This window comes from Amblyraja radiata, chromosome 36 (genome assembly GCF_010909765.2).
Source record: "Amblyraja radiata isolate CabotCenter1 chromosome 36, sAmbRad1.1.pri, whole genome shotgun sequence".
NCBI classification, from domain to species: domain Eukaryota; kingdom Metazoa; phylum Chordata; class Chondrichthyes; order Rajiformes; family Rajidae; genus Amblyraja; species Amblyraja radiata.
This window is the reverse complement of record NC_045991.1, coordinates 1,269,527-1,295,804: the sequence shown is the minus strand read 5'-3', so window position 1 is coordinate 1,295,804 and position 26,278 is coordinate 1,269,527. Positions and strand designations below refer to the sequence as shown.

The 26,278-nt window shown below is 47.5% G+C and overlaps 1 protein-coding gene across 1 annotated transcript; it reads right to left on the bottom strand.

Annotated features, from left to right (window-relative positions):
• LOC116966303 (sialic acid-binding Ig-like lectin 12) lies at positions 1-21,981 on the bottom strand. The gene is made up of 4 exons (XM_033012413.1): positions 21,942-21,981; positions 18,290-18,646; positions 9,892-10,185; positions 1-293 (listed from the first exon to the last, which is right to left on the bottom strand). The coding sequence occupies exons 1-4, from the start codon at positions 21,979-21,981 to the stop codon at positions 4-6; spliced, it is 981 nt and encodes a 326-aa protein (XP_032868304.1). The 3' UTR covers positions 1-3.
• Between the last annotated feature and the right edge of the window lie 4,297 nt (positions 21,982-26,278).

Genomic DNA, 26,278 nt, shown 5'->3' with positions numbered 1-26,278 from the left:
TGTCTACTCACATTCTACAGTGACGGTCACATCCTTCTCTGCTGTCCCGTGTTCATTCTCCGCCACACACTGATAGACCCCAGCATCCTGCCGTGTCAGCTGAGTGAACTCCATCCACAGCTCGTTGCTGGAACGTGTTGTGTTCAGCGTGACACCGAGATGTCTCCACGTCAGGTTAGATGTTGGGAAACTCTGGACGGAGCAGAGGATCGCTGCAGAGTTTCCTGCCTTTATAATGACCCGGGAACTGTTCACGTTGTCGGGGAAAGTGATTGAGAGATTCTGTGGAGCATCTAAAGATAAACAAAGGTTTAAACGCGAGTTCACACGGCAGAATTCCACGTGTCAAACAGGACAATACGGAGAGAAAAGATGCAGTACGGATGCGACTAGTCTGCAGAAGGGTCTCGACCCAAAACGTCACCCTATTCCTACTCTCCAGAGATGCTGCCTGTCCCGCTGAGTTACTCCAGCTTTTTTGTGACTATCTTCAGTTTAAACCAGCACCTGCAGTTCCTTCCTACACATTGTGTCTGCTGCACTGCGAAATCTCCTCAAGATATGTCTACTTTGAAGAAATTATCTTCTTTCTGACGAGAGTTAGAGTCATAGGGTGATAGTGTGGAAACAGGCCCTTCAGCCTAACTTGCCCACACCGGCCAACATGTCCCAGATACACTAGTCCCACCTGCCCACATTGGCCCATATCCCACCAAACTTGTCGTATCCATATACCTGTCTGTTTCTTAAACTTTGGGATAATTCCCTGACTCAACTACCTCCTCTGGCAGCTCATTCCATACACCAACTTCCCTTTGTGTGAAAAAGTCACCCCTCAGGTTCCTATTAAATGTTTTCCCTTCACCTTGAACCTATGTCCTCTGGTCCTCGATTCCCCTACTCTCGGCAAGAAACTCTGTGCATCTACTCAATCTATTCCCCTCATGATTTTCAAGAGTTCAAAAGTTCAAGAGAGTTTATTGTCATGTGTCCCTGATAGGACCATGAAATTCTTGCTTTGCTTCAGCACACAGAACATAGTAGGCATGAATACAGAACAGATCAGTGCGTCCATATACCATTATATAAATATATACACACATGAATAAATAAACTGATAAAGTGCAAATAAACAGGTTATGGGCTATTAATGTTCAGAGTTTGTCCGAGCCGAGTTTAATAGCCTGATGGCTGTGGGGAAGTAGCTATTCCTGAACCTGGTTGTTGCAGTCTTCAGGCTCCTGTACCTTCTACCTGAAGGTAGTGGGGGTTATGAGTGTGTGGCCAGGATGGTGTGGGTCCTTGATGATGCTGCCAGCCTTTTTGAGGCAGCGACTGTGATAGATCCCCTTGATGGACGGGAGGTCAGAGCCGATGATGGACTGGGCAGTGTTTACCACCTTTTGTAGTCTTTTCCGCTCCAGGGCGCTCAAGTTTCCGAACCAAGCCACGATGCAACCGGTCAGCATGCTCTCTACTGTGCACCTGTAGAAGTTAGAGAGACATGCCGACTTGACATGCCGACTCTCCGTAATCATCTCAGGAAGTACAGGCGCTGATGTGCTTTCTTAATAATAGCATCAGTGTTCTCGGACCAGGAGAGATCTTCAGAGATGTGCACGCCCAGGAATTTGAAGCTGTTGACCCTTTCAACCATTGATATAAATGGGACTGTGGGCCCCCATCCTCTTCCTTCCAAAGTTCACAAATCAGTTCCTTGGTTTTGCTGGTGTTGAGGGCCAGGTTATTGTGCTGGCACCATATGGTCAGTCGGTCGATCTCTCTTCTGTACTCTGACTCATCCCCATCATTGATACGTCCCACAACAGTGGTGTCGTCAGCGAACTTGATGATGGAGTTCGCACTATGACCGGCTACGCAGTCATGGGTATAGAGTGAGTACAGCAGGGGGCTGAGCACGCAGCCTTGAGGTGCTCCCGTGCTGATTGTTATCAAGTCTGACACATTTCCACCAATACGAACAGATTGTGGTCTGTGAATGAGGAAGTCGAGGATCCAATTGCAGAGGGATGCGCAGAGACCCAGTTCTGCGAGTTTGGTAACCAGCTTGGAGGGGATGATTGCATTAAATGCCGAGTTGTAATCGATGAATAACAGCCTGACATATGAGTTTTTGTTGTCCAAGTGGTCCAGAGTGGAGTGGAGGGCCAGCGAGATCGCATCCACCGTTGATCTGTTGTGGCGGTCAGCGAACTGCAGTGGGTCCAGGTTTTTGTCGAGGTAGGAGTAGATTTGCTCCATGATCAACCTCTCAAAGCACTTCATCACCACCGGTGTTAGTGCCACTGGTCGATAGTCATATAGGCACGTCACCTTACTCTTCTTGGGCACCGGTATAATTGATGCCCTTTTAAAGCAGGTAGGGACCTCAGACCTCAGAAGTGAGAGGTTGAAAATGTCCGTAAAAACTCCAGCCAGTTGATCTTTTCACCTCTATAAGATCTCCCCTCATCCACCTGCGCTCCAAGAAATAGAGACCCAGCCTACTCAACCTCTCCTTGTAGCTCACACTCTCTAGTCCTGGCAACATCCTCGTAAATCTTCTCTGAACCCTTTCAAGCTTGACAATATCCTTCCACAAACATGATGCCCAGAATTGAACACAATATTCTAAATGCGGTCTCACCAAAGTCTTATACAACTGCAACATGACCACCCAACTTCTATACTCAATACTCTGACTGATGAAGGCCAGTGTGCCTAAACCTTTATGACCACCTGCGACTCGACCTTGAAGGAACCTTGCACCTGTACTCCCAGATCCCTCTGCCCTACAACACTCCCCAGAGGCCTACCATTAACTGTGTTGGGCCTGCTCTTGTTAGACGTCCCAAAATTCAACATCTCACACTTCTCTGTATTAAACTCCACCAACCATTCCTCAGCTCATCTGACCAATCGATCAAGGTCCTGCTGCAATATTTCACAACATTGCAGTTCTGCCACATCCTCTCACACTGCTCCCCCTCTGTGATGCCTCCTGCTCTCCGACCTTACATTCATTGTTTTTTATCTCTCTACATCATCGTCTTTATCTCTCATTTACCTTATCCCTAACTAGTCTGAAGAAGGGCCTCGATCCGAAATAGCACCCATTCCTTCTCCCCAGAGATGCTGCCTGTCCCACTGAGTTACTCCGGCTTTTTTGAGTCTATCTTCAGTACGAATGTAAGCTGGCCAATAATGTAAAAGTGGATAGCAAGAGTTTCTACAGATATATAAAGAGTAAAAAAGGAGACAAGAGTGGATGTTGGGAAATGACGCAGGATAAATCAAGAAATGGAAGAAGGATTGAATAACTTTTTTGCATCAGTCCTCCCCGTGGAGGACACCAGCAGTGTGCCTGCAATCCTAGAGAGACAGGGGGTGGAAGTTAGTGGAGTGGTGATTACTAGCCCTGTCCCACAGTACGAGTTCATTCCAAGAGCTCTGCCGAGTTTGAAAAAAATCAAACTCGTGGTAAGCACGGAGAATGAACGTAGCGGGTACGTCGGAGCTCGGGGACGTCTCTTAGCGGCTCGTAACGCTAATGACAGGTACTCGGGAAGACTCGCTGACGGCAGGTACGCACGGGAAGACTCGTGAAGATTTTTCAACATGTTGAAAAATGTCCATGATAGCCCCGAGTACCGACGTGTGGCCATTTCCGTAAATCTCTGAGTTCGAATCAGGGCAAACTCCGGAGAACTCTTGGAATGAACTTTTACCGTGGGATAGGGCTATGAGGAGAAGGTGCTAGGAAAACTGAAAGGTCTGAGAGTGGATAAGTCACCTGGACTGGATGGCCTGCACCACAGGGTTCTGAAGGATGTGGCCTCGGAGATTGTGGAGGCATTAGTTGTGATATTTCAAGAATCACTAGGGTTAGGAGTGGGTTCGTGAAGATTGGAAATTTGCGAATATCATCTCGCTGAACAAGAAGGGAGCGAAACAGAAGAGCGGAAACTATAGGCCGGTTAGCCTGACTTCGGTGGTTGGTAAGATTTTAGAGTAAATTGTAAAGGAAGAGGTTACGCAGTACTTAGATGTTCAGGAGAAAATTTCCTGAAGTCAGCATGGTTTTGTGAAGGGAAGATCTTGCCTGACAAATCTGCTGGAGTTCTTTGAGGAAGTTAATACCAGGACATCAGACAGAGGGGTGACCGGATGACAGAAAGCAGTGAAGAAAGCAAATGGCATGTTGGTCTTCATAGCGAGAGGATTTGAGAAAGGAGCAAGGTGGTCCTATAACAGTTGTACAGGGCCCTGGTGAGACCGCACCTGGAGTATTGTGTGCAGTTTTGGTCTCCTAATTTGAGGAAGGACATTCTTGCTATTGAGGTAGTTCAGTGTAGGTTCACCAGGTTAATTCCCGGGATGGAGGGACGGTCATATGATGAAAGAATGGAGCGACTGTGCTTGTATTCATAGGAATTTAGAAGGATGAGAAGATATCTTATAGAAACACCAGACTATGTGGTAACCGTTGGGTCCCAGCTTCACACGGGAGGGCTGGTCCCCCAACACAATATTCCACCTCTCCACCAATTCCAATATTACTGGCCAGTGGGAGGGGGGGGGGGGGGTCTAGAGCGCTAGCATGGTGTGGGCCGAAGGGACTGGTTTCCAGAGGGTTAGAATGGACATTGTGGGCCGAATGGATTCTTGGGCTGCCAGCTCAGTCACTGAGACCACACACACACTCACTCACACACTCCCACTCACATATACACACACTCTCACACACACACACACACACTCATACACTCACACACACACACTCGCAAACACACACACACACACTCACAAACGCATACACTCGCAAACGCACACACACACTCACAAACACATACTCACACACACATACACATACACTCGCAAACACACACACACACTCACAAACACACACACCCACTCACAAACACATATACACACACACACATACACTCACAAACACATACACACACACACTCACTGACTCACACACCATATACCTGTATATGGCAGCAAATGTTCATGAATACTCACGGCTGAGCGCGGCCTCTCCACTTTGGGGCTTCCGCAGTCAGCGGCACTTCCGCAATCAGCGTGACCTCTGCACTTACCGGAAATTACGCAATCTGCACGACCTCTGCACTCACCAGAAATTACGCAATCAGCACGACCTGTCCACTAAGCGGAAGTTACGAAATGAGCGGGACTTTTGATCTAAACAGTCAGACCTAATAAAGCATTTATTCCTTCCAAACACAGTCGGACTTAATAAAGCATTGCAGTTTCAAGCACAGGCAGGGCAGCAGGCCAAACAACTCATGGCATTGTCATTAAGGGCTAACAAATCATTTATTGCAAGTACATTGCAGACTCACAGTTCAGTTGATTCACAGCTTAGAATGTGAATCGTGGCTTCTCCCTCGCGATCTTGCAGAGTGACTGAGTCACGTCCAGGCATTCAGGGTTTTATAGACCTGGCCCCCCACCCCCACCGGAATCATGGTGATTGACAGGCGAGGGGATCTCAAGGTTTTTTAAACACTCATAACATTTTTATTTTTCATCGATGGGAATAATCCTCGGGGCCTGCTCAGCAGAGGAGGACTGTGAGTAAGATGGCCAAAAATCATAGCGATATATGGTAGCCTTTTTTTTCTAAAATCAATATAATCAAATCAAGATGAGACTTTTAATTATATAGATATAAAATTCTTACGGGATTGGACAGGCTAGATGCAGTAAAAATGTCCCCGATGTTGGGGCAGTCCAGAACCAGGGGCCATATTTTAAGAATAAGGGGTAGTCCATTTAGGACTGAGTTGAGGAAAGTCCTTTTCACACAGAGAGTTGTGAATTTGTGGAAATCTCTGCCACAGAAGGCAGTGGAGGCCAATTCACTGGATGTTTTCAAGAGAGAGTTAGATTTAGCTCTAAGGGCCAACGGAATCAAGGGATATGGGTTATGGGGAGAAGGCAGGAAAACGGGATTAGGAGGCAGAAAGCCATGATTGAATTACGGAGTGGAATCGATGGGCCGAATGGCCTAATCCTATTCCAATATCTTGTGATCTTGTAAACATGAACCGCCTGTTTGAAGACAAAAGGTGATTCTATATCTCCTTCTCATTGAAACAAGATACTATATAAACATCCATGATAGACACAAAGTGCTGGAGTAACTCAGCGGGTCAGGCAGCATCTCTGTGGAGAACGTGGACAGGTACAAAGTGCTGGAGTAACTCAGCGGGTCAGGCAGCGTCTCTGTGGAGAACATGGACAGGTACAAAGTGCTGGAGTAACTCAGCAGGTCAGGCAGCATCTCTGGAGAACGCAGACAGGTACAAAGTGCTGGCGTAACTCAGCTGGTCAGGCAGCATCTCTGTGGAGAACGTGGACAGGTACAAAGTGCTGTAGTAACTCAGCGGGTCAAGTAGCATCTCTGGAGAACGTTGATGGGTACAATGTGCTGGAGTAACTCAGCGGGTCAGTCAGCGTCTCTGAAGAAAAGTAATAGGTGGTGTTTTGGGTCGAGACTCTTCTTCAGACAGAGTCGGGGAGAGGGAAGCGAGATATAGATGGCATAAATGAATGAAAGATATGCAAAAGCAACGATGATCATGTAAAACGTCGAGCCCACAATGGTCCATTGTTGGCTCTGGGGTAGGTGATAACGAGTTATACAGGCAATTAGGATTAGGAGGCAGAAAGCCATGATTGAATTTCTTGCACTAAACATTATTCCCTTATCTTGTGTGTGTACACAGTGGATGGAACTATTGTAATCACGTAGACACAAAAAGCTGGAGTAACTCAGCGGGACAGGCAGCATCTCTGGAGATAAGGAATGGGTGACGTTTCATGTCGAGACCCTTCTTCAGTCTATAGGAAGAGGTTAAGGACGCTAGGATTCTATACTTAGATTTAAGATGAGGGGAGAAGATTTAATGGATCCTGAGGGGTAACTTTTTTTCATGCAGAGGGTGGTGGGTGTATGGAACGAGCTGCCGGAGGAGGTAGTTGGGGCTGGGACCATTGCAACGTTTAAAAAACAGTTGGACAGGTAACATGGATAGGACTTGTTTGGATGGATATGGGCCGAAGTAGGGGAGGTGGGACTGGTGTAGTTGGGGGTTGTTGGCTAGTGTGGGCAAGTTCGGCAAACCGTTGTAAGACTCAATGACTCCAAAGATGTTGCCTGACCCACTGAGTTGCTCCAGCACTTTGTGTTTTAAGGAACGTGAGGAGTGACGATACATAGAGGGAGGCATTGAGTATTTCTGGGTAGAGACACCAATATAAACCAACAATGTCAGGCAGAGGTCAGACAGGCTACATACAGGTAGGGAACACAAAAGATTGTAGATGTGGGCGGCACGGTGGGTAGAGCTGTTGCCTCGCAGCACCAGAGACACGTGTTCGATCTTGACCACCGGTGCCTGTCTGTACGGAGTTTGCACGTTCTCCCCGTGACCTGCGTGGGTTTTCTCTGAGATCTTGAGGATGTGTGTGTGTGAGTGTATGAGTGAGTGAGTGAGTGTGATAGAGAGCGTGTGTGGGTGCGTGTGAGAGAGAATGTGTGTGGTTGAGTGAGTGTGTGTGTTTGAGTGAGTGCGTGTGATAGAGAGAGAGCGTGCGTGTGTGTGTGTGTGTGCGTGATTGTTTGTGAGAGAATGTGTGTGTGAGTGAGTGTGTGTTTGAGTGAGTGAGTGTGTGTGTTTGAGTGAGTGTGTGTGTGTGAGTGAGTGTGTGTGATAGAGAGCGTGTGTGTGTGTGTGTTTGAGTGAGTGTGTGTGTGTTTGAGTGTGTGTGTGTGTTTGAGTGAGTGTGTGTGTGTTTGAGTGTGTGTGTGTGTTTGAGTGAGTGTGTGTTTGAGTGTGTGTGTGTGTTTGAGTGAGTGTGTGTGTGTGTGGTGTGAGTGAGTGTGTGTGTGTTTGAGTGAGTGTGTGTGTTTGAGTGAGTGTGTGTGTGTTTGAGTGTGTGTGTGTGTTTGAGTGTGTGTGTTTGAGTGAGTGCGTGTGAGTGCGTGTGTGTGTGTGTTTGAGTGAGTGTGTGTTTGAGTGAGTGTGACAGAGAGGGCGAGTGTGTAAGAGAGAGTGAGAGGGTGTATATGTTTTAGAGAGCGTGTGTGAGTGATGGTGTTCATGTGTGGGGCAGAGAGAATGTGTATGTGTGTGTGTGAGAGAGGGAGTCTGTGTGCAGGTGTGAGTGAGTGAGTGTTGTGTGTGAGTGAGTGTGTGCGCGGTGAATTCCAGCATTTTTCATGGGCCCATAATCCATCTGCCTTTAGAGACATGCCAGTGTGTGTCTACTCACATTCTACAGTGAGGGTCACATCCCTCTCTGCTGTCCCGTGTTCATTCTCCGCCACACACTGATAGACCCCAGTATCCTGCCGTGTAAGCTGAGGGAACTCCATCCACAGCTCGTTGTTGGAACGTGTTGTGTTCAGCGTGACACCGAGATGTCTCCACGTCAGGTTAGATGCTGGGAAACTCTGGACGGAGCAGAGGATCACTGCAGAGGTTCCTTCCTTTACACTGACCCAGGAACTGTTCACGTCATCGGGGGAAGTGATTGATAGATTCTGGGGGGCGTCTACAAACATAAAATTCAGCAATCAGTTTTGTGGCACTTCCATGATCCTTGGATTGTAAAAGGCTATAGTCTTCAGGCTTTAGAGATACAGTGCGGAAATAGGCCCTTCAGCCCACCCAGTCCGCGCCGACTATCGAACACGCGTTCACACATTAGTCTATGTTTAGGGAAATGAGAGATATAGACAATGGTGTAGAGAGATAAAGAACAATGAATGAATGATATGCAACAAAGTAACCATGATAAAGGAAACAGGCCATTGTTAGCTGTTTGTTGGGTGAGAACGAGAAGCTGGTGCGACTTGGGCGGGGGAGGAAATAGAGAGAGGGAATGCCGGGGCTACCTGAAGTTAGAAAAATCAATATTCATACATCTGGGGTGTAAGCTGCCCAAGCGAAATATGAGATGCTGATCCTCCAATTTGCGTTTAGCCTCACTCTGACAGTGGAGGAGGCCCAGGACATAAAGGTCAGTGTGGGAATGGGAAGGAGAATTAAAGTGTTTAGCAACCGTGAAATCAGGTAGGTCCTGCATCTCTCTACATCATCGTCTATATCTCTCGTTTCTTTTTCCCGTGACTTTCACTCTGAAGAAGGGTCTCGACCCGAAACATCACCCATTCATATAACCATATAACAATTACAGCACGGAAACAGGCCATCTCGACCCTTCTAGTCCGTGCCGAACACGTATTCTCCCCTAGTCCCATACACCTGCGTTCAGACCATAACCCTCCATTCCATTCCCGTCCATATAACTATCCAATTTATTTTTAAATGATAAAAACGAACCTGCCTCCACCACCTTCACTGGAAGCTCATTCCACACAGCCACCACTCTCTGAGTAAAGAAGTTCCCCCTCATGTTACCCCTAAACTTCTGTCCCTTAATTCTCAAGTCATGTCCCCTTGTTTGAATCTTCCCTACTCTCAGTGGGAAAAGCTTATCCACATCAACTCTGTCTATCCCTCTCATCATTTTAAAGACCTCTATCAAGTCCCCCCTTAACCTTCTGCGATCCAAAGAATAATGCCCTAATTTGCCCCATTCCTTCTCTCCAGAGATGCTGCCTGTCCCGCTGAGTTACTCCAGCATTTTGGTGTTGATTTGATTAGTACGGATGTCAGAGGTTATGGGGAGAAGGCAGGAGAAAGGGGTTAGGAGGGAGAAATAGATCAGCCATGATTGAATGGCGGAGTGGACTTGATGGCCTAATTCTGCTCATATCGCCTATGACCTTATGTACCAGCAGTGCTAATGGATTATTGCTGTTCCTGCACAATAAACGATCTCCGTACTTACATTGAACAGCCATTGTGAGGATCTGCTCGGATGAGACAGTTGGGTATGTGACTCTGCAGGTGAGGTTTTGCCCGTGATGTTTGAGTGCTGGGGTCAGGGACAGAACAGAAGTATATGTCAGAGTGTCTCCCCACTGAGTTACGCTGCGTGAGGCTGACGGTGGTTCATCAGCGGGGGTGACCCAGGTTAAGGTGGGGGCTGTTCCATCACATGTGGTGTTGAAGGAGCAGGTCACGTTCACAGGCTGACCTGCCACCATTTCAGCAGGGAATATCGTGGGTTTATCTGTGAAATCTAACACACACAGAAACAGATACTGTTAGTTAAATATAACAGGATACATCAGTTCACATGGTAATCCCAGTCCCACACGAGGAAGGATGTTTTTACAAGGTACAGAAGTGTGAAAACACACACCTCCAGATTATCAAGGACCAGTCTCACCCCCAGTCACTCCCTCTTCCCCCCTCTCCCACCGGGCAAAAGGTACAGAAGTGTGAAAACAAACATAGAACACACACATAGAAGACTAAGGAGGGTCGGTTTGTCAAGGAGGGCTCTGTCTAACTTCTACAGGTGCACAGTAGAGAGCATGCTGACCAGTTGCATCGTGGCTTGGTTCGGCAACTTGAGCGCCCTGGAGAGGAAAAGACTACAAAAAGTAGTAAACACTGTCCAGTCCATCATCGGCTCTGACCTTCCTTCCATCGAGGGGATTTATCGCAGTCGCTGCCTCAAAAAGGCTGGCAGTATCATCAAAGGCCCACACCATCCTGGCCCCACACTCATCACCCTGCTACCTTCAGGTAGAAGGTACAGGAGCCTGAAGACTGCAACGACCAGGTTCAGGAATAAGTTAGACAGCAACAAGGCTACTTCTCCACAGCCATCAGGTTATTAAACCTGGCTCGGACAAAACTTTGATTATTAATAGTAAGATTAAACGAGAACTTACCAGTTTGAAGTTTGATCTTTATTTTATGAGAAGTTATGATGAGGGACTACGTGAAGAACCCCGTACAGCCGCACGTGCGTCAATCTTCAAAGCAGCAGTGTGAAATCATAGATAATAGTGACTGAAGTATAATAGTAAGATGAAAGAAGACTAGAACTACCAGATGACCTTTATGAGGGCTGGGAACGGAGGGCACGTAGTCCCTCATCGTAACTCCTCATAAAATAAAGATCAAACTGGTAAGTTCTCGTTTAATCTTGCTATTTTACTTCGGAGTCACGTGAGTGACTACGTGAAGATTTCAAAGCTCTGTGATTTCATGCCGTGAGAAACAAGTCTACACAACCACAACTGCCCCATTGACAAATGAGGGAAAACATTCATAATGCATACAATCATGACATAGATTTAAACATCTGTTGAATCTGTAGAACATAAATTGATTTTATCATGCAACGGCTGATTTCCCGAGCCACAGGCTGAACCAGCAAGTTACGTTTAAAATAACCATATAAGGTTGCATTAATATTATTATTCCCGACAAATTGGGAATCAAACTACATAGGCCAATCCCACAGCTGGAACCTAAAGCGGGCTCTTGATGACTCTATTTCAAGATCCGACTCATAAAGCAAATATGGAGGAAGACATAAAATACCATTCCTCATGCTTGTAGCTAGAATGTATCGTTCGCCACTGTTATGCCACATATTTTTGCAACCTGTGAATTAGCATGAAAACAATATATCTATATTCGGTGTTGCATTGAATTAGAATTTAATAAATACTGTGGTCCAACACCCATTCTGTGTTGTCATTGACCTGTACTTAATGATACTCCAGTGGCAAATGAGATTATGTACCGTTTACAGGATTACTTGATTGCACCCCCGTGCTTATCATATGCCATCATCATAGTCTATCAACATGAAGTTGAGCATGCAGCTATGCATATTCGCTCAATCACTCTTTAACCCATAAAATGCACGTAGGGTCTATAGATAGTTGATACCAATAACTGAAGAGTTAATAACTCATGCAAATCTCCTCCACCTCCAACTAGAGATGACATTCGCAATTTCCCAACTTAGGCCATTAGCATCATTTTGCAATATAATGACATATTTATTGATCAACTACTGGAGCAATGCTGAATACTGTTTGTCCAGCATAGTGACTTTAGTAGCTTCAGTTGGTAATAGCAAAGGTGTGTTATCAATGACCTTCATGGCCCTTTATAGTTTGCCATTAAGCATACTGTCAGTTCCCCCACTTGCACAGCTGCATCACATCTATTACATTGCCAATTAGTCTAACGAAAAGAAAGCTGCTTTATAACAACAAGGCTGTTCCAGGTTTCTATTGATTCCAATCTGTTGCCCAGGGCGGAGTCACAGGCCAACTATCCATTTGATAACAACTTAATTTAACTGGATAGAGGAGAACAATTTCTCAAGTAGCTTGAGACTGAAACAGTGGATTTTAGCCAAATAGAGCGTCAAAATATTATCCAGACAATACATCACAGGTGTTTTTGAACTCCGAGTAGTCCTTTGAATTATTTATTGTCATCATACTGTTAAATTGCCTCATCATAGCAATTCCTTCAAACATCTCTGATGATCATTGTACATGGAAACACCCTATGAAATCAGTTTGATCACCCTTCTTTCATAATGAACAGGCCACGCCTGCCATCATTTCGTGTCTGCCCTGAACGGCAACTCTCAATCAATCAATTAATCAATCAACCTTTATTGTCATCTTGCAAGCAACAGTTGTACAGTGCAAAATGAAAAGACGTTTCCCAGGGAATAGCGGAGCATCGCACGTGAAATTTAAAACATTTCACACATAATAACACTAAAAACAATCCAGTCCCTGATGGAACAGTATAAATAGTTAAAAGCAGGTAAAACACAACTTTAAAATACAATAAACCAATCATAAAAATGTCCGGGGCAGCTGATTTGAGTGGCCAGTGCCAGTTATTAAAGTGGCCAGTGCCAGTTATTAAAGTGTCCAGTGCCAAGCCGCAGAATCAGGTGACTGTGAGTACAGAGTGACTGTTTAGCAGCCTCACAGCCTGTGGTAGGAAGCTGTTTAGCAGACTTGTAGTCCGGGCTTTGATGCTTCGATATCTCTTGCCTGATGGCAGGAGATCCAGGTGTGTGTGGAGGGGGTGCAGTTTGTCCTTAGCAATTCTCTGAGCTTTTTTCAGACAGCGGCTCTGGAACAGTTCTTGTACCGAGGGTAGGGAGACGCCAATGATCCTCTCTGCTCCCCTCACTACCCTCTGCAGAGCCTTCCTGTCCGAGCAGTTGCAGGTGGAGTACCACGTATTTATGCAGTACGTGAGTACAGACTCCACCGTGCCCCTGTAGAAAGTCCTGAGGATGTTGGTGGGGAGTGAGGCCTGTTTTAGTTTCCTCAGGAAGTGCAGTCGCTGATGGGCCCGTTTGACGGTCCCAGTGGTGTTCCTGGACCAGGTGAGGCTGTCTGTAATTTGCACACCAAGAAACTTTATGCTCTCCACTCTCTCCACTGTGGTGCCACTGATATTGAGGGGTGTATGCTTTGGCTGCGCCCTCCTGAAGTCGACAACCATCTCCTTCGTTTTGTCGACATTTAGTTCTAGATTATTTTCGCCGCACCAGTCCACTAGTTGTTTTACCTCCTCCCTGTACATTGATTCGTCGCCTCCGCTGATGAGTCCCACCACTGTTGTGTCATCCGCGAATTTTATGATCTTATTGTCCCTGAATCTGGCAGCACAGTCATGTGTGAGCAATGTGAACAACAGCGGGCTGAGCACACAGCCTTGAGGGGAGCCGGTGCTCAGCGTGATCGAGCCTGAAGTGTTCTTGCCAACACGGACTGACTGCGGTCTCTCTGTCAGAAAGTCCAAAATCCAGTGACACAGGGTGGTTACCGATAATTCTCACATGTCCCAAGACAACTCTTGCCATAATTCTGACCTTGCCTTGAAAGACAATTCCCCATATCTCCGAGCCTGTCTCGAAGGCAAACCTGGCTAAAATACTGAACCTGGCTCAACACACTTCTGGCCAAATTCCAACCTTCTTGGAATACTAGTAATGTCCAGTTTTACCTGGTTAAAATGCCTCTGAGTAGATGACAATGTCTCAATCATTTGAGTATTGTACAACCAATTGTAAATCTTACTAACTTGTTCGTGGTCACTTAGTTGTAAAGTAACTCTGGTCAGCTTTCATGTTGCCACCAGCTTCAGTGAACCGTTTACTGCCGATGAAGCCGTGGGGTGCATTGTCCTCAAAACTATGAAGCCTTGCTCGTCGTTGGCCTAATTGGTCCAACAGTTTATGCTTCGTCCTTCAGGTTTTGCCTGTGGAATAGGTCTTACCTGAATAGAAGATTCGGCGGGTGGCTCTAACGTTCCCTGATAGTGGTGTTCACTGCATTGTGTTGGGATGGCAACCTTGCTGCCATGAATCGTACCTCTGTCACATGCCCTTCATGCAAAATGAAAACGCTTCTGAAGCTCCATTTACCATTTAAATAATCGTAAACTATCAATGAGTTTTGAAATAAACCTTACTCAGATGCAAGCTAAGGAATGGGATAATTGTTAGCTGTTATTTGGACAAAATTAGGACATTTTATTATTTGCCAAAATATATTTCTCAATGTTTCTTGTTTAAAGCCTGCACAATCAGTAAAATTTATTTCAAAACGCATTGATAGTTTACGATCATTTAAATGGTAAATGGCGCTTAAGAAGCTTTTTCATTTTGCATGTTAAAACCCACCTGAGAACCATGGGCGATTTTGCAATTTTACTGACGGATTTTTCACTTTTAAAACTTTTCATATAACAAATGAATAAAGATAAAACGTCAATAATGCCTTACTTTTGATGAAATGCAGCGAGCAAACGCGATAATTCCCGATATTTTCGATCTTTAAATCTCCACGGCGAATGTCCGCTAACCACCCGCTGTTGTTGCCCCTTCAGCTCCCTCTTGAATTTACCTTAGTTTCTATCTTTTTTTTGGACTGTAAATGTAGGTAGCTGTGCCTCACGGTCACCCCGACTGGCACAGTAAATTGCAGCTCAAAAACTGACCGTTTTCGATGTTTTTAACGGGTGTGAAAGTGCGTGTTTTCCCATTCACTAACATGTACCGGAAGTGACGCATGTACTCCAGTTAAATTTTGCGGTCACGTGTGTGCGGAACTACGCTCCAGTGACCTTTAGTGAAATCACCCTATATGTATATCGGGGGAAATCCTCCCGGCATCTATATTTATATCGGAGGGAAAACGCTCCCGCCACCCGGTCTACTGGAGGTCCCCTCCCCGGGAACCCCAGCATTAATATTCATATCGGAGGGAAAGCCCTCCTGACACCCGGTCTACTGGAGGTCCCCTCCCCGGGAACCCCAGCTTCTTAAGGAAACCCTCCCGACACCCAGAGCGCCTGCAAATCACTGACCACCCCGTCAGCGACCGACTTCACGAAACCCGACATTCTCCAGCTATCCGCTCCCGCGGCGAGAACCGGGTTTCCCCACATCTGGTTCCCTGGTCGGTCGTCGCGAATCCTCCGGCAGGAAACCTCTGGAACAAGAGGTTCCTGCAAGGAACAAAACAGGTGAGAAATACAAACTTACCTGAAGTTGAAACTTACCGCACTGGAGGAGCTCCTGCTGCTTCAACCGGTCGCCTGCACCAATACGCCCGACATAATGACGCAAGTGAGGCTGTACGGGGTTCTTCACGTAGTCACTCACGTGATTCCGAAGTAAAATAACCAATTATCTGTTATTTGCACTTTGTCATTTTATTTATTCATGTGTGCATATATTTATATTATGGTATAAGGACACATTGATCTGTTTTGTAGTAAATGCCTACTATGTTCTGTGTGCTGAAGCAAGGCACGAATTTCATTGTCCTATCAGGGACGCATGACAATAAACTCACTTGAACTTGAACTTGATCACCAGGTTATGAAGGATGAATCTCACCCCGGCCACTCCCTCTTCTACCCTCTCCCATCGGGCAAAAGGTACAGAAGTGTGAAAAGCACACCTCCAGATTCAGGGGCAGTTTCTTCCCAGAGCTGTTATCAGGTAACTGAACCATCCTACCACAACCAGAGAGCAGCCCTGAACTACTCTCTATCTCATTGGTGACCTTCAGACTATCCTTGATCAGACTGCTGGCTTTATCTTGCACTAAACGTTATTCCTTTATCCTGTATCTGTACACTGTGGACAGCTCAATTGTAATCATGTATTGTCTTTCCGCTGACTGGTTAGCACGCAACAAAAGCTTTTCACTGTACCTCGGTACACGGGACAATAAAATAAACTAAACAAGGATGATCCCTGAACAAGGAGGTACAATTGTCAGGGGAGGTTGCAAAGGTTGGGGATCAGGAATGTCATGATGACCTGTGATCGGGAAGATGGGGACAGAATTCTCCCCTAAGGGCAGTAAGGATAAGACAGTCATTGTTTAGTTTAGTTCAGGCTGAGTGAAGTGTAGATGGAGTCGATATTAGGAGCATATATGGGCAATGAAAAGCTGGTAATAACAGGGCAAAAACTGGAAGTGTCACGATGATCCAGAAATGAACTAGAAGGATCCTGATACTGTGGTATGTGTGTGTGTGAATGGCAGGGGCGGAAAACCCCGGGGGGGGGGGGGGAAGAGGGGACACGTCCCCTCCATGTTTTGAGAGGTGGGGGACATCCCCCCCAAGTTTTTGTAATCTGGATTTTAAAACTCGGTGAAAACTCCGCTTTCTGCGAGACAGTGGGGGGTGGGACTGAAGATCGAGGGCGCTGATTGGACGAGAGAGACATCGGTCAGCAGGCAATGGGGGCGGGACATGATAAATCAGCACGATGATTGGAGGAGGGAGGAGTGGGGGGGTGTGCCTGAGGATAGAGTGCGGTGATTGGAGGAGGGAGATGTGGCACAGACCTGCGCTTCATCCCGATCATGTATTGTCTTTCCGCTGACTGGCTAGCACAAAACATAGAAACATAGAAATTAAGTGCAGGAGTAGAGGCCATTCGGCCCTTCGAGCCTGCACCGCCATTCAATATGATCATGGCTGATCATCCCAACTCAGTATCCCGTACCTGCCTTCTCTCCATACCCTCTGATCCCCTTAGCCACAAGGGCCACATCTAACTCCCTCTTAAATATAGCCAATGAACTGGCCTCGGCTACCCTCTGTGGCAGAGAGTTCCAGAGATTCACCACTCTCTGTGTGAAAAAAGTTCTTCTCATCTCGGTTTTAAAGGATTTCCCCCTTATCCTTTAGCTGTGACCCCTTGTCCTGGACTTCCCCAACATCGGGAGCAATCTTCCTGCATCTAGCCTGTCCAACCCCTTAAGAATTTTATAAGTTTCTATAAGATCCCCTCTCAATCTCCTAAATTCTAGAGAGTATAAACCAAGTCTATCCAGTCTTCCTTCATAAGACAGTCCTGACATCCCAGGAATCAGTCTGGTGAACCTTCTCTGCACTCCCTCTATGGCAATAATGTCCTTCCTCAGATTTGGAGACCAAAACTGTACGCAATACTCCAGGTGTGGTCTCACCAAGACCATGTACAACTGCAGTAGAACCTCCCTGCTCCTATACTCAAATCCTTTTGCTATGAAAGCTAACATACCATTCGCTTTCTTCATTGCCTGCTGCACCTGCATGCATACTTTCAATGACTGATGTACCATGACACCCAGGTCTCGTTGCATCTCCCCTTTTCCTAGTCGGCCACCATTTAGATAATAGTCTGCTTTCCTGTTTTTGCCGACTATTATCTAAATTGTGGCCGACTAGGAAAAGGGGAGATGCAGCGAGACCTGGGTGTCATGGTACACCAGTCATTGAAAGTAGGCATGTAGGTGCAGCAGGCAGGATTGATCCCGGCCGGGTCTCCGGCGCTGTCCTGTCCCCTCGCGTGTACCCCCCCCCCCCCCCCAAGTGGCCAGAGAGGTCGTCAGACGGGCGCGGTGCCCCCAGGCCCACAGCCAGCACAGAGAAACAGCGCTAAACCAGCTCACCTCTGCCTGTCCCGCCAGGTGAGCCTATAGCCCTTCCTGGACTTGTGGGACATATGGCCAGCGTGAAGAAGCAGCGCTGGTGTCCCGTCAGTCCAGACAGGACTGCAGTTAACCCGTTGAGACAGGCAGTTGAGCTGTATTTAGCGCTCGATTGAGCCTCCGAAGCCTCGCACGCGTGTGTGTGATAGCGAGTTCCACTCTTGGTGAATGGGGAACGTGTACAGTCCAAAGTCCGATCAAGGATAGTCCGAGGGTCACCAGTGAGGTTGATGGCAGTCCAGCACTGCTCTCTGGTTGTGGTAGGATGATTCAGTTGCCCGATAACAGCTGGGAAGAAACTGTTGAGCGAATGAGTGAATTATACAGAACACTTACCAGTAACACGGAGCTGTGTTACAGGGTGGTAGTTGTAACCATTTCTATTTCCAAAATCAACTCTGAAAAAATAAGAACCCGTATCTTGCTGAATGACGTTGTCTATAACCAGGGAACAGTCGTTGTGTCTCAGGACTCCTGACAGCCGGGTCCGACGCTGAAACTTTCTTGATATTACACTGGGATTCCTGGAGTGGAAGGCTACAGACTGTGTATCACTGTTATACCAGCTTCCAGTCCGTGGTTCATTGTTCAGATACGACGGGTATTTGTAGTGACACGGAATCCGTGCACACAAACCATTCTGCGCTGTCACAGCTCCGGGATTGTCCGCACTCCACTGTCCCGACACCACGGCTGAGGAGAGAAGGAACAATCTTTAGCAGTGAACACCCTGTCAGTTCACTGGACTCACTCTCCACACATTTTATCCTGCGCTGTGGGCCTGGTGTGTACAGAGCGGAGAAGAGCGGCGTGGTGGTGTAGTGGTAGAGCCTCACTCCTCATCCCCCCTCCCACAGTGTGTCACTCCCTCCTCACCCCCCCCCCCCACAGTGTGTCACTCCCACCTCACCCCCTCCCACAGTGTGTGTCACCCCCTCCCACAGTGTGTGTCACTCCCTCCTCACCGCCCCTCCCACCAAAGATCCTATAGCAGAGCAAGATAGGCCACTCCTGCTAAATACAATGGGCTGACGTGTAGTAGCTACGGAGGGGATCCTGGGCATTTTTCCCCGCCCATTTTAGTAACCTGAGCCCACCTGACCCGACCCGACTCGCAGTGTAATCAATGTTGCGGGTCAACAGTTTGTGTGTGTGATATAGGGTTAGATTCATAATTCTGTCAGTTCATAATTCTGTTAATTCTTGTAAAAGAATAAAATGTTTATAAACACACATACATGAATGTGATATAAATGTATATAATCATATAACACACACAACACCGGAAGCAAGATGGCGGAGCAAGATGGCGGAGGCTGGTTGCTAAAATGAGTCCTATAATCACCCATGAATCCGCCCATGAGCGTACTACACGTTTGCGTGAGAGTAACCCATCTTGCTCTGCTATAAGATCTTTGCCTCCCACAGTGCATCACTCCCTCCCACAGCGCATCACTCCCTCCTCACCCCCCCTTCCACAGTGCGTCACTCCCAGGGACCAGTAGAGTGTCCCTAGTAGCCAGGGTCCGGAGGGCAAGAAGCACCGCCACTCCACCTCGGGCCCATAGGGGGAGGAGTGACTCTGCTGTCAGCGACCGAAGGACTGGTGATGGGATCTAGGGAGTTGGCAGGGCCGAAGATGGCCTGGCTGGGTTGCTCCTAGGCCTGGCCAAGCTGGCCATCCGCGAGTCACGGTGCCAGGCGGAAGAGGGCTTTGCCTGAACAGTTGCTTGCATCTTTGCAGTGACCGATTAGGAAAAGGGGAGATGCAACGAGACCTGGGTGTCATGGTACACCAGTCATTGAAAGTGGGCATGCAGGTGCAGCAGGCAGTGAAGAAAGCGAATGGTATGTTAGCATTCATAGCAAAATGATTTGAGTATAGGAGGAGGCAGGTTCTACTGCAGTTGTACAGGGCCCTGGTGAGACCACACCTGGAGTATTGCGTACAGTTTTGGTCTCCTAATCTGAGGAAAGACATTCTCGCCATAGAGGGAGTACAGAGAAGGTTCATCAGACTGATTCCTGGGATGTCAGGACTTTCATATGAAGAAAGACTGGATAGACTCGGCTTATATTCACTAGAATTTAGAAGATTAAGGGGGGATCTTATAGGAACTTACAAAATTCTTAAGGGGTTGGACAGGCTAGTTGCAGGAAGATTGTTCCCGATGTTGGGGAAGTCCAGGACAAGGGGTCACAGCTTAAGGATAAGGGGAAAATCCTTTAAAACCGAGATGAGAAGAACTTTTTTCACACAGAGAGTGGTGAATCTCTGGAACTCTCTGCCACAGAGGGTAGTTGAGGCCAGTTCATTGGCTATATTTAAGAGGGAGTTAGATGTGGCCCTTGTGGCTAAAGGGATCAGGGGGTGTGGAGAGAAGGCAGGTACAGGATACTGAGTTGGATGATCAGCCATGATCATATTGAATGGCGGTGCAGACTCGAAGGGCCGAATGGCCTACTCCTGCACCTATTTTCTATGTTTCTATGTCTATGTTTCTATGTGTGATCTGTAGTCCCATATGAAGTTTGTAATAATGGAGTCTCATTTTTTTAAGACATTTTTTGTTAAGTATGTTGGTATTGATTGAAATAGGCATTTATTCTGCCTAATAAGGACATCGGCAGTGTTTTCCAGAATTTAAACAACGCGTTCAATTTAGTTAATAAAGGCATGAAGTTTGCATTAAATAGTGATTTATATTTTCTAGTCATTTGGATACCCAATTTTTCTGTTGCAATTTTAAAGGGAAATTTTAACAGGTGTGTCGACTCTTGCGGTTTTAGCGTCATAATTTCACTTTTGTTCCAATTTATTCTATATCCTGAAAAGGAGCCAAATTTAGTATATTTGGTATACTAATTTGCGAATTTGTAATGTATATTAATACGTCGTCTGCGTATAGTGAAATTTTATTATTTGAATCTTTGATATTATATCCCCGAATATTCGGATGGCTTCTTATATTTTCTGCTAAAGGCTCTATCACAAGGGAAAATAGCAGGGGTGATAATGCACACCCCTGTCTATTGCCCCTTGATAATTGAAATTTTGAAGATAACATGTTATTAGTCAGTATTCTAGCAGTGTGATCGTAATTAAATAAATTATTGTTGATTAAAAAAAACAGTCCGTCGCTCCCTCATTTGTTGCACTATATTCCATCTGCCACATCCCTTCCCACTCTCCGAACCTGTCCAAGTCCTTCTGCAGAGTCCCTGCTTTCTCTACACAACCTGCCCCTCCAACTATTTCCGTATCATCCACAAACCTGACCACAAAGCCTTCAATCCCCTCGTCCCAATCATTAATATATAACGTGAAGAGCAGTGGTGTGCAGGAAGGAACTGCAGTTGCTGGTTTGAACTGAAGTTTGACACAAAAATAGGGAGAAACTCAGCAGGACAGGCAGCATCTCTGGAGAGAAGGAATGGGTGATGTTTCGATTCAAGACCCTTCTTCAGACTGAATGTCACGGGAAAGGGAAACGAGAGATATAGACGATGATGTAGAGAGACACAGAACAATGATTGAAAGATATGCAAAAAAGTAATGATGGCAAAAAACAAGCCATTGTTAGCTGTTTGTTGGGTGAGAACGGGAATCTGGTGCGACCTGTGTGGGGGAGGGATGGAGAGAGAGGGAATGCCGGGGTTACTTGAAGTGAGAGAAATCAATATTCATACCACTGGGGTGTAAGCTGCCCAAGCGAAATATGAGATGCTGTTCCTCCAATTTGCATTTAGCCCCACTCTGACAGTGGAGGAGAACTAGGACAGAAAGGTCAGTGTGGGAATGGGAAGGGTAATTAAAGTGTTTGGCAACCGGGAGATCAGGTTGGTCCAGGCAGACTGAGCGAAGGAGTTCAGTGAAACGATCGTAGCAGCCCCAGCACCGACCCCTGCGGAACTCCGCTAGTCACTGGCAGCCAACCAGTAAAAGCTTCCCTGCCTGTAAACACTTCCGAGTTGCTGCTGATGGTACCTTGGAGAAGGGAGAGGAGGAAGCACGCTTTCCCGATCATTGTCCAATCCTAGATATCCCGTCAGTTACCCGATCTGGAAGAGAAAGTAATTGCAGTAAAACTCCAGCGACCAATATACATAAAACGAAACGGATGTAATGCTGAGGTTCTACAAGGCAGTGGTCAGGCCACATTTGGAATATTGTGAGCAATTTTGAGCCCCATATCTGATGAAGCATGTGCAGGCTCTGGATGGGATCAGAGGAGGTTTACAGCAATGAGTGGGTTTACATACGATGAGCGTTTGACGGCACTGGGCCTTTTCTCGCTGGAGTTTAGAAGAATGAGGCGGGACCTCAATGAAACTTACCGAATAGTGAAAGGCTTCGAGAGTGTGGATGTGGAGAGGATATTTCCACTAGTGGGAGAGGTCATAGTCTCAGAATTAAAGGACGTTCTTTTAGGAAGGTGGTGGTGAATCTGTGGAATTCTTTGCCGCAGACGGCGGTGGAGGCCAATTCAAGCTTTCAAGGTTAGTTTATTGTCACATGTACCATTTAAGGTACAGTGAAATTCGAATAACCAAAAAAAAGCAACAAGAGACACAACAACATAAAAGTCACCATAAACATCCTCACTGGGACCGAAGGCAATAAATTCCAAACTACTTCTTCCTCTTTCATTCTCCCACGGTCGGGGCAATCGAACCATCCGCAGTCTGGAGATTGAAGCTCCCGCAGCCGGCGGTGGAAGACCCCGCATCAGGGCGATCTAAGACCCCGCATCAGGGCGACCGAAGACCCCGCGTCGGGGCAATCGATGCTCCGCGTTGGGGCGATCGAAGACCCCATGTCGGGGCGATTGAAGACCCCGCGTCGGGGCGATCGATGCTCCCGCGTTGGGGCGATCGAAGACCCCGCGTCGGGGCGATCGAAGACCCCACGTCAGGGAGATCGAAGACCCCACGTCAGGGAGATCGAAGACCCCACGTCAGGGAGATCGAAGACCCCACGTCAGGGAGATCGAAGAACCCACGTCAGGGCGATCAATGTTCTGCATTGGGGTGATCGATGCTCCGTGTCGGGGCGATCGATGCTCCGCGTCGGAGCGATCGAAGACCCCGCATCAGGGCGATCGAAGACCCCGCGCCGGGGCGATCGATGCTCCGTGTCAGGGTGGTGGAAGACCCCACGTCGGGGCGATCGAAGACCCCACGTCGGGGCGATCGAAGACCCCGCGTCGGGGCGATCGATGCTCCGTGTCAGGGCTGTGGAAGACCCCGCGTCGGGGCGATTGAAGACCCCGCATCGGGGCGATCGAAGACCCCACATCGGGGCGATCGAAGACCCCACATCGGAGCGATCGAAGACCCCGCATCGGGGTGATCGATGCTCCGTGTCAGGGCAGTGGAAGACCCCTGCATCGGGGCGATCGATGCTCCGCGTCGGGGTGATCGATGCTCCGCGTCAGGGCGATCGAAGACCCCAAGTCAGGGCGATCGAAGACCCCACGTCAGGGCGATCGCAGCTCCTGCGGTTTGGAGTTTCCCGAAGTCGGTCTCTAACCAGCGACCACAAGCTCCACGATGTTAAAGTCCACAGGCACCCATGGGTGGAGCCCCAAACTTGACCCCGACAGGGATCACAAGCTCCGTGATGGTAAGTCCTGCAGGCACCCAGGGTACAGCTCTCGAAGTCGGTCTCATGCAAATGCCACCAACTCCTCGATGTTAGACCGCAGTGCGGACGGAAATATGATACAGAAAAAAATTGCATCTCCGTTGAGGTAAGTGATTACAAAAAGTTTCCCCCAACTCTCCCCCCACTCCCTACATAAAACAAGCTAAAGAACACTAAAACCATACATTTAACACACACAAACAGACAACAAAAAAGGAAGGGACAGACAGACTGTTGGCGGGGCAGCCATTGCTAGCGCCACCTGGTGGTTAAGTCAGTGGATATTGTTAAGGCAGAGATAGAAAGATTATGAATTAGTACAGGTGTCAGGGGTTATGGGGAGGAGGCAGGAGAATGGGGTTAAGAGGGAGTGATAGACCAGCCATGATTGAATGGGGGAGTAGACTTGATGGGCCAAATGGCCTAATTCTTCTATCACTTATGACCTCATGAGCAATCTAGTTGCCTTCTTTTGGTTTTTAAAAGCTTCCCAATCGTTAGACCTCCTGCTAATCTTTGCCAAGTAACATGATGGCGCACGGTGGCGCAGCGGTAGAGTCCCGACTTTGATCCTGACTACAGGTGCTGTCTGTACGGAGTTTGTACGTTCTCTCTGTGATCTGCGTGGATTTTCTCCGGGGCCTCTGGTTTCCTTCCACACTCCAAAGATGTATGGGTTTGTAGGTTAATTAGACTTCAGTAAAAATAAAATATTTGTCCGAAGTGTGTGTAGGATAGCGTTGGTTACTGGTCAGCATGGGCCGAAGGGCCTGTTTCTGCACAGTATCACTAAACTAAACACAGAACTTGTTTGTGAACGGGTGAGCGCTGGTCGGCACGGACTCGGTGGGATGATGGGCCTGGCTCTAGCCCAAGTGGGAGGAGAGAAGTGAGTCAGAGGGGTGAAAACAATTGAAAAGTAGAGGCCAAGGACAGGCAGACTTTACTCAGAACTGCTGTAGCTTTGGGAGCAACAGCAGCAGGAGCTGAGCAAGAGATACGACTGATTGGCTATAGCCCAAGTGGGAGGAGAGAAGTGTCAGTGGCAGGAAAACAGTTGAAAACTGAGGAATTTGGTTTGTAAATTGGTAAATCAGGCAATTTATCAGTCAATTTAAGCAAGACTGCTCTTGGGGAGCGGCAGTGAGGGAAGTGCCGTGTGAGAAAAGTGTGAGTTTTTGGCGAGGAGGCTGCTGAGGAGAGGAGACCACGCAATACGCTTGAGAGGTAGAGACGAAAGAAGGAGATGTCAGGCAAGCTGATTCAGTGTGATGCTTGCAGTATGTGGGAGGTCAAGGACACCGCTGGTGCCTCTGGCTGCTACAAATGCGAGAAGTGCATCCAGGTAGAGCTCCTGAAGGGCCGTGTTGGGGAACTGGAGAAGTAAGTGGATGGCCTCCGGTTCGTCCGAGAAACGGAGTCGTTCCTCGACAAGTCCTACAGTACGATTGTTACACCTAAGATACTGGAAGAGAGAAGGTGGGAGACAGTGAGAAAGGGAGGGAAGCATGGAATGCCAACGTCCCCGGGTGTTGTACCTCTTGTGAACAGGTTCACCCACTTAGAAGCTGTCGGGACAGAAGACGTGTTTACACTGAGCGGCGGACTGGCTTGCGATGCGAATAGGGCTGTTGAGCCAGAACCAAAAAGGCCTAAGGCAGGCAACGCCATTGTAGTGGGAGACTCCATTGTGAGAGGTACGGACAGGGGTTTCTGCGGCAACAGACGGGATGCGAGGATGGTGTGCTGCCTTCCTGGTGCCAGGATCCAGGATGTCACGGACAGAGTGCAGAAAATCCTCAAGGGCGAAGGTGAACATCCGGAAGTGGTAGTGCATGTCGGCACAAACGATGTCGGAAAGAAGGGGATGAATATTCTGCAGCGTGACTTTAGAGAGCTCGGAAAAATGCTGAAAAGCAGGACCTCCAGGGTTGTTATCTCCGGTTTGCTTCCAGTTCCTCGTGCTGGCGAGAGCAGGAACAGGGAGATACGGGACCTGAACGTGTGGCTGAGGAACTGGTGCACGGGGCAGGGATTTAGATTCTTAGATCACTGGGATCTGTTTTGGGGTAAGGGGGAACTGTACAAAAGGGACGGATTGCATCTTAACAGGTGTGGGACCAGCATTCTGGCAGGCAGGTTTGCCACTGCTACACGGGTGGTTTTAAACTGAATAAGGGGGGTGGGGTGTCGAATGGGATAGTGGAGGATGGAGTTAAAGGGAAAGGGTTTCTTAAATGTGTGAGCGTAGAGACAGAGGGGTGTAAAATGAGGGTAGAAGCAATAGGTAGCAAGGTGAAAAGTAAAAGTGGCAGGCAGACAAAATTAGGGCAAAAATCAAAAAGGGCCACTTTTCAACATAATTGTATAAGGGGTAAGAGTGTTGTAAAAACAAGCCTGAAGGCTTTGTGTCTCAATGCAAGGAGCATTCGTAATAAGGTGGATGAGTTGAATGTGCAGATAGCTATTAATGACTATGATATAGTTGGGATCACGGAGACATGGCTCCAGGGTGACCAAGGCTGGGAGCTGAACATCCAGGGATATTCAATATTCAGGAGGGATAGAGAGAAAGGAAAAGGAGGTGGGGTAGCGTTGCTGATTAGAGAGGAGATTAACGCAATGGAAAGGAAGGACATTAGTTTGTAGGATGTGGAATCGGTATGGGTAGAGCTGCG

What these genes read in the sequence shown, in the direction of transcription:
- LOC116966303 (XM_033012413.1), bottom strand. Translation starts at nt 21,981, where the DNA reads ATGATCGGGAAAGCGTGCTTCCTCCTCTCCCTTCTCCAAG. An exon ending in AACACAGCTCCGTGTTACTG is followed by an intron (nt 10,186 to 18,289) that starts GTAAGTGTTCTG and finishes TGTGTGTGTTAG; the next exon opens with ATTTCACAGATAAACCCACG. An exon ending in CCTCACAATGGCTGTTCAAT is followed by an intron (nt 294 to 9,891) that starts GTAAGTACGGAG and finishes GTTTATCTTTAG; the next exon opens with ATGCTCCACAGAATCTCTCA.